This window comes from Otolemur garnettii, unplaced genomic scaffold (genome assembly GCF_000181295.1).
Source record: "Otolemur garnettii isolate 467f Iridium unplaced genomic scaffold, OtoGar3 scaffold00104, whole genome shotgun sequence".
Lineage (NCBI taxonomy): Eukaryota > Metazoa > Chordata > Mammalia > Primates > Galagidae > Otolemur > Otolemur garnettii.
In genome coordinates, this window is record NW_003852499.1 from 3,051,353 (window position 1) to 3,060,325 (window position 8,973).

The 8,973-nt window shown below is 44.5% G+C and overlaps 1 protein-coding gene across 1 annotated transcript in view; it reads left to right on the top strand.

Annotated features, from left to right (window-relative positions):
• ANO2 (anoctamin 2) overlaps positions 1 to 8,973 on the top strand; it is a 337,924-nt gene that overhangs the window by 252,024 nt on the left and 76,927 nt on the right. Inside the window, exon 16 of the mRNA XM_012809303.1 lies at positions 8,795 to 8,968. Within this exon, the coding sequence (XP_012664757.1) occupies positions 8,795 to 8,968 (174 nt within the window). The remainder of the gene's footprint in view (positions 1 to 8,794; positions 8,969 to 8,973) is intronic.

Consider the following 8,973-nt stretch of genomic DNA (forward strand, 5'->3'; position numbering starts at 1 on the left):
GAGCCCAGAATTTCTTAAATAAGAAAAAAAAAAGCACAATCATAATGACATGTTGGTAATTTTGACTATATTAAAATTGAGACTTTAAGTTTATAAGAGGACCTGATAAACACTCTGAGAAGGCAAGTCATCAGAGTGGGAGAATATATATATATTTTTTATCTATTTTTTAAAAATTAAATCATAGCTGTGTACATTAAAGCAGTCATGGGGTACAGTGTGCTGGTTTTATATACAATTTGAAATGTTTTCATCAAACTGGTTAACAGCCTTCATGGCATTTTCTTGGTTATTGTGTTAAGACATTTATATTCTACATTGAGAAAGATTCACATGTACCTTTGTAAGATGAACCATAAATGTGGTCCCACCAATCACCCTCCCTCCACCCATCCTCCTCCTTCCCTCCCCTCCCTCTCCCTCTCCCCTTTCCCCATATTCTTGGGTTATAATTGGGTTAAAGCTTTCATATGAAAGCTATGAATTAGTTTCATAGTAGGGCTGAGTACATTGGATACTTTTTCTTCCGTTCTTGAGATACTTTGCTAAAAAGAATATGTTCCAGCTCCATCCATGTAAACATGAAGGAGGTAAAGTCTCCATCTTTCTTTAAGGCTGCATAATATTTCATGGTGTACATATACCACAATTTATTGATCCATTCATGGGTCAATGGACACTGGGCTTCTTCCATGACTTAGCAATTATGAATTGGGCTGCAGTAAACATTCTGGTATAAATATCTTTGTTGTAGTGTGATTTTTGGTCTTCTAGATATATTTCTAGTAGAGGAATTGTAGGATCAAATGGCAGTTCTATTTTTAGTTCTCTAAGTGTTCTCTAAACATCTTTCCAAAAGGATCATATTAGTTTGCATTCCCACCAGCAGTGTAGAAGTGTTCCCTTTTCTCCACATCCACTCCAGCATCTCTGGTTTTGGGATTCTGTGACGTGGTCTAATCTTACTGGAATTAGATGATATCTCAAAGTAATTTTGATTTGCATTTCTCTGATGATTAAGGATGATGAGCATTTTGGGGTTTAAATCAAAATTCCCAGGATTACTAATGAGTTTGGGTACTCTTTTATACATTTATTAACCATTTGGGTTTTCCCTTTTATTAAGTATCTTTTCAAGACTTTTCTCTATTATATGTCTGTAGGTTGTGCACCTGTCTTCTTCAGAGAAGTTTCTCTTCAAGTCCCTTGCCCACCCTGAGATGGGATCGCTTGTTCTTTTCTTGCTAATACGTTTGAGTTCTCTGTGGATTTTGGTTATTAAACCTTTGTCAGAGACGTAACCTGCAAATATCTTCTAGAGTAGGAGACTATATTTGCAACAACTGCAACTTACAAAGAATTATCCTTAAACATGTGAAGAAGTACAAACCGATGGATAAAGACACGCAATTCAGTAAAAAATGGGGAAAAGTCTTGAAAAGATACTTAATAAAAGGGAAAATCCAAATGGCTAATAAACCTATAAAAGAGTACCCAAACTCATTAGTAATCCTGGGAATTTTAATTTAAACCCCAAGGAAGTACCAATATGTGGGTCACTATAAAAGTTTTAAAACAGACTGTGTTATGGTTCGTTAATTTCACTTCCAAGAAACACAGTCAACAGTGTCCTTTCTGATTCCCCTGTGCAAGTTTCAAGTCCCTCAGCTTATCAGTGTTGCTGGCAAGTCTTCATTTGTTTCCATTCAGGTAGATTTTACATTTTTGATTTTTGTGTATCTCACAACTTTCATAATGACCCACATATACCCGACACACAGGCTGTAATTTAAAAGTCTAGCAATAACAAGTATTGGAAAAGATATGCATTCTAAGAAACTTTTATACACTGCTGGTGGAGGTATACATTGGAAAGAAACCATTGTGGACACAGCTTAGTGTTATCTAGTAAAACTGAAAATATGTGTATCCTGTGGCCCAGAAATTCCACTCCTGGGTATATGCCCTGGAGAAACTTACACGCACACACAGCAAAATACATGTACCAGCACATCTAGGAAAGCACTGTTTATAATAACCCAAACTGGAAACAATCCAAATGCTTATCACTGCTAGAAGAGATGACTACATTCAGGCATATTTATATAGTTAAATAACACATGAGCATGAAAATGAGCAGACTAATAGCTGTACACAAAAACACCAGTTAAAAAAATCAGACAAAAGAATCTATACAGTCTAATTCTACTCATGTATTGTTCAGAAAGATTACACACTAAACCACACTGCTTAAGGATGCCTAAGTGATAAAACTGGAAAGATAAGCAAGGGAATGATTATCACAGAGTTCAGTACTGTGTTTGGATACAAAGGCAGACGGAGCAGGGGTGGGGGGCCGTGTCTGTGCTGCGGAGAAGGGCATGTGTACCTGCTGGCGGTGCTGGTCTGGGTCATGCTGGTGCTTGCTTTATTTATTAAATTGTGTGTGTGCATGCATGCGTGTGTGTGTGTGTGTGTAAAATGGATTTGTCTATATGTTTATGATAAAATAAAAAAATACACAAAGTGCGTGTGTTAACGTGGTTGATCAAGGAAGTCCTCATTAAGAAGATGACTGTTTAGCAAGCAGCCAGCCACATGGATGTTCTCGGGGGGGCATTCCAGGCAGAAGGAATAGCAAGGGGAAAGGCCTAAAGTGGGAGGTGCCTGGTGTACCGAGGGACCTACTGTGTGGCTGGGAGGGAGCACAGGAGGAACACAGTCAGAGAGGTGAGGGGAGTCCTGCAGGTGGGACCCAAGCCACAGCAAGGATGGGGGAGCTACTCTACGTGAGATGAGAGCCTCCCAGTAGGAGATTTTGTAGAGGAGAGACAGGATCTGACCTATATTTCAAAATGGTCATTCTGGATGCCGAGGTGAGAAAATGCTGGTCGGAAGGCAAGGGTGGGAAGAAGGAGACCCAGCAGGAGTTCCTGCAACAGTGTAAGAAGTGTGGTGCCTGGGTCAGAGTGATAGCGAAAGTGGTCTATTAATATTTTAAAGGTAGACCGGAAAGAGTATGAACACGTGGTTTAAAATAGGGAAGTCGAAGATGACTCTAAGGCTTTCATCCCGAGTAACCAACATACTGCAGCTATCCCTTAGTGGCGTGGGCAGGGATTCTGGAATTGCCCTCATGGTGGATGTGAATCTGGCATCCAGGGGAGACATCCAGGCTGGAGACTAATACCACAGAAGGCATTTAAAGCCATAAGACTGCGTGAGATTGCCAAGTAACAAGCATAGATGCAGAAAAGTCCAAGGACTGAGTGCCAGTTCACTGCAGTGTTCAAGTTGGGGAATATGAGGGGGAGTCAGGAAAGGAGACTGGCAAGGAAGGAGAAAGAGCAGGGAGTCCTGGAAGTCTAGAAAGTATTTCAAGGAGGAGGGCAAGCCATGGTGTCAGGTGTGCTGCTAAGTCAGGGAAGGACAGAGCTGACACGAGAAGCTCATCTGCTGTCTGGGAGAAGAACTATCATCCTTACCATCAACAAACACACTATTGGAGCACCATTCCACAAGTATTAGAAACTGAGTCAAAGGGGTCATCTTGTGAAAGTTCTAAGTTTTTGGTTTTGTTTTCTTAATTCCTTAGAGACCTTCCCGAAGTTAGGCTGGAGAGTGGGAAATTCTTTTGCCTTGCTCAGGAATAATAGCTGATTATCTCTCTTTTTTATCTTCCCTTTCCCAGCTCCACCCAACTCCAACTCTTTTGATATAAAACCAAGAACTAATTGATAATCTCACTATGTCTGGGGACTCTGAACAACCACCAGAAAGTGCTGGGGAGAGGAATGTGTGGGCAGGAGCTTGGAGCAGAGTGGTAGGAGTGGGTTGGAGCTGCCTTCCACATCACCCTGGTGTAACGGTTACAGGCTCACCCTGGTGTAGCTTCTTGATCTGGGAGGATTATTCATAGCATCCCTTTTATCCCCTCTCAGAAGTATTCCAGGTTGGACAACAAATTGTATGGTCCTCTGCCTATTCAATTAAAAAAAAAATCTGTATTTGACATTACCTTTTTCCCATTTTTTTTTTCACTTACAAAAAATAAAAACACCAGCCTTCTGAAGGAAAGGGTTGCTTGGAACAAAGGGTGGAGCATGAGATGAGGGGTTCTGTGTGGTGTTCACGGAAGAGCAATTTTTTGTCATGGAATTAGGGTAAGCCAAAGACACCTACTGTTATCTCTCATTTCATTCCTTCCTCCATCCCATAATTGAATCTAAGGAGAGGACTCCAGGACCACGGCCGTTAGGAGGTTTTATGAATGGCAATCTGCCGGATCCGTTTGGGGGATTTTTCAGGGGGCAATGGGAACATAGTGCTATTTTATCTACCCCAATGTATTAGATGCCAGTGTGGACAAGGATGAATTTTCTTTCTCTTCTTCAACCCAGTGTATTGAGCTAAAGTTTCTTTCCATGTTGAATTATTCCTCTTCTTTTCTCTTTATAAGGGGGGGACTTGAGGAGGCGACATTTCTTCCTCTTGAGCTAAGTGCCTGGCTTCTCCGGTGCCTGAAGCAGTCATTTACGTACACTTGTTGGCTGAGACCTCCCCTTCAGAAACCCACTTCTGCAGCCTAGACTCCTGCCTCCTAATTGATCCCCCTGTTTGCACGCTGCTGATGACAGATTGTCAGCATGCTGTTTTCTTAAAACCTAAATCAAATCATGTCTCTCCTCTGCACAAAACTCTCTGATGGCTTCCTAGCTCCTGAGGTATAGAAGCTGATATCCTTACACTGCCACACTGCCCCCCTCCTCACCGCTGACCCCTCTTCCACCACACCTCTCCCCTTGCCCACCCCCTGCCTGGGCACCCATCCCACAGTTCCCTCCTCCAGGTTCTTGCAGAAGGGTCACTTTCTCACCTGTCTCTTCCCCGACCACCCTATTAAAATTGCATCCAGTCCCTGCCCTCCGTTGTGTCTTACTTGTCTCCATGGTAATTATTGCACAAGAGATGGTATGTATTTGACCTCTTTGGTAGTTTATTATCTATCTTTTCCAAATTCATGAAGGTGGAACTTCTTATCTGTTTTTTTCACTAATATATCACTGACACTTAGAACTGTGACTGGAACCAAGGAGGTGATCAAGGCATGTTTGATGAATAACTGAATGTGTAAATAAATCAGGTGGATGGCAGAGAAGGCGTATTATGTCAGGAATGAAGTTGTTAGCATGTCTGTATGGCTGTGTGTATACATATGGATGTGTGTGGTGTGTGTGTTTTTATACTTGAACTAATATTGTGGGTCATGCCTTAGACTGGGCACTGTCCCACTGGATCAGCAGAGGTGGCCTCTGCTTTGCGCTTTTCTCCTTGTTCTGTCTCCCTTTTCTGGAAAAGTTCCCTCCCCTGGTTATTTCCTCCAGTGCTTTTTCCTGAGTAACCTCCCTGCCCTCTGCTCAGAGCATCTTGGAAGCTCAGGATCTGAGGCTTGTAAATCTGTCCAGCTGCCACCAGGCTCATCCTCATACACATGCAATGGTTTTCTCAGCTCTGCCTCAGAATGCAAGTCGTGGGGGGTAGGAAGGAAGCCACCTTTGTATCCTGTCTGTCCTTAGAGTAGTAAATAGGACTCTGGACTCTGTAGCCTGCCTTACATTGATTGAGCTAGGTTATGCCCAGAAGTAAAGTTATGGGATTAAAACACCAAAAGCAACAGGGGCCATAATAAGGTGACCGTGTGCAGGGCAGCTCAATCTCCTGGAGCTGGGGACCAGCAAAGCTTTACCAAACAGTTTCCACACCCCAAAACCACTAGGCAACTACATGACGCAGAGGCTGGCCTAGCTGGGGAAGACTGATTGCAAACACGGACTATATGCAGTGTGTGGTTAGCATAGTATGTGGCCACAAGATATCTGACGAACTTAATAAACAAAATCAATAATGCAGTCACAAGTGGTGGAAATAGTACTGGATTTAGTGCCAGAGATGTGGCTTCTGATGCCAGGATGGGGTTGTAGACTTTGGAACTGTATAGCAGGGTTCAAATCCTGGATCATCATTAAAGCTCATCTATAAAAGGCATATCTTACACGGTTGTAAAAAAGGACTAGTGCTTGGTGAATTCATACTCTGAATGACGACACCAAGGAGGACTGAATGGGTCATCTGGAGTTGATGTCATCCCCATTCACATCTCAGCTCTGCCGTGTGCTCTCCAGACCTTGGATGATCAAATTGTTGCCTCTTGGGCCTCAGTTTCATTATATATGAGACTGAAGGCTGCGTGTGGATGATCCGTAAATATGAAAATTCTTTAATTCCTACCATGATCTAAGAGACCAGGGTTGCAGTCTGCAAGATTGTAGTCCCATGGCCTTGAGCAAATCACTTCAATTTTCCATGCCTTTTTTTTTTGTCTGCAAAATGGTTGTGCAGCTGGGTTGGTACTGTTCAAACTCTTGTAGCTTTAAAACTCTGTGGATTTTGAGATGCTGTGGGAAACTACAAAAGAGAGGCTCCAAACCTGACTTTTGCAGAGGGACAGAAAGTTGGGCCCAATGTGGCTGGGGTGTGGAAGGGCATGGTAGGGCTGGGGCTCAGGAGGAAGGGAGGTGGCGGGATTGGGAGGGAGGTGGGAATGAGGGCTTTCAGAGAGTACAGCGGTACTTCTGGAATTTAAATGGGATTCTTGTAGGTCTGGAGTTGTGCTTGAGAGTCTGCACTTCTATTAGACTTTCAGTTGATGCACCCTGTTCAGAGACCACATTTTGAGTAGCAAGAAAGAGAGTTCTTACTTCCCCAGTTTGGCAGTAGTGCCTCTTAGAAAAGGACAGAAGTTGATACCCTCTCCCCACTTAATCTTCCATGCCCCACCCCTAAGCCCCTAAAGCAAAGGATGTTTTAGCCATTGTTTTTTTCCCTAGTCTTCCCTAACCCCAACCCCCGCCTCACCACCACCACCACACACACACACACACACACACACACACACACACACATTCCCCAATGCCTGAGTCTCCCTCCCACTGCCTCATCGGGTCTCCCTCCCACTGCCTCATCGATACTTCCATCAGTAGTCTTTACTGCAAAAGTGATTTGGGGGGATAAGAATCTCACATCGTATTTTCCAGGCCCTTACTGCCTGGTGGAACTCCCAGAGGAACAGGAAGTGAGAATGTCTACACTGTGGGAGGGGGCGAGGTCATGTCCAGGGTTTCCCACCTCCGTGGTAGCTGCCTGTCCCTCTTCAGTCCTGCAGGCTGATGTTGCTGCTGCCCCCACCTCCACCCTGCAGCAGCAGAGGGGCCTCCCGTGGAGGCCTTTTCCCACCTAACCTCTCCTCCACCCACACGCCCTCACACATACCCTCCCTCCACCCAGAGAATGCCACCTTCCTGCCTTCATCACCAAGGGCTTCCTTATCACACTGCAGCCCACAGGGCAATTACGGGCATTTCTGAAGCCTATGGGGATAAGGAGCTGAGACTGCCACTAGCACATGCCAGCCTACCACCCACAGGCACCTGCCAGAGGTCTGAAGACATCCATCCCTGGGCACATCTGCAACCCACTGGCAGCCCTGCAGAGTGGCATTCACACTTTGCAAAGCACTGCCCCAGCCTGAGCCCCCATCCCTCCCTTCTTCTCTCTGTCCCTTTCCTTCTCTCCTCTCTCCCCTCCTTCCCTCCACTCCAGAATGTGTAGTTCAGTGCAGTTTATTTTTTCAGGGGAGCCTTCCCCCTACCTTTTTCTCTCCGCATATTTTGCATTTAGGCCTCCATAGCCAACACCCCATCTCCTGCTCTCCAGAAAAAAATAGCCCCTGGACAGCCTCCTTTGCAGAGAGAGTCTGAAGAAAGAAAACTTCACTTGATGGAAGCAAACTAGAATCGCTCTGAGCAGGGCATGCACCCAGCAGCTGCCTCTCCTCCCTCTGCCCTGAGAGGCGTTCTCAGGGCACTGTCTTCTCATAACATCCTTGTGCTTCCTGGAAACAATCTTGCCTTGGTTGTGAAGGAGCGAGGAAGGGAACTGGGGACATGGGACAGGGGTGGGGCTGTGGGGCAGATCAGGTCTAGGAGAGTCCCTTATTATTCTCAGGTTTTAGAAAGAGGAGATGGGGGAACACTTAGAGGTCTGGTAAACCTTCATTGGGAGAGTTCTGTGCCAATGAGAAATCTGAGTTCTGCATTTCAGGTTACCTGGTAGAGAAATCATATGGTGATATTTTGTTCACCCTAAGGACTAAGGGTCTGAACGTCTCGCTCCTGATTTATCTTTCTTTGGACTCTCTTTCTGCTTCCACCCATCCCTTCCTCAGCTCACATACTTTCAATGGCTCCCGTGTCCTCTCAGGGAAGGTCCTGTCTTTGTCCACAGACTGTTCCCTGACCACCCAGATTTTCTTACTCCTCTGTACTCAAAGTTTTTTGAGCAATCATACTTTTCATTTAACACTTAGTACATTGTCAGGTACTATTTACTGTGGCTTAGAAGGAGTTCATCGTATCTCCATAGCAGATCTAAAGCTCTTTAGTGAAAGAAATCACGTTGTGTGTGTTGTGTACTCCTGTGTCGTTCTTATTTGCGTGTGTGTGTGTTGTAAACTGTTTGAAATCTAGTGAAAACTAAAGATGCTCTTCTCTAGAAAATGCACTTATACTCAGAATTTTGCCTAAGAATTTGGAGAGGTTGCAGTTTTCTTTGTACCCATCAAAGAGTTTCAGATTGATAATACCTGACAACAGCAAATAGTACTGTTGGCTGAACAAATAGTAGGTGTTGAATAATCACCTGCTGATGTGTCCCTTTTTCTGTTTTCCCTGAACAGATTGCCCTGACATTCTCGATTGTCTTTGGGGTGATTGTATATCGGATCACAACTGCAGCTGCTCTGTCTCTCAACAAAGCCACGCGCTCCAATGTCCGGGTCACGGTGACAGCAACAGCAGTTATCATCAACCTTGTGGTCATCCTTATCCTGGATGAGATCTATGGGGCTGTAGCCAC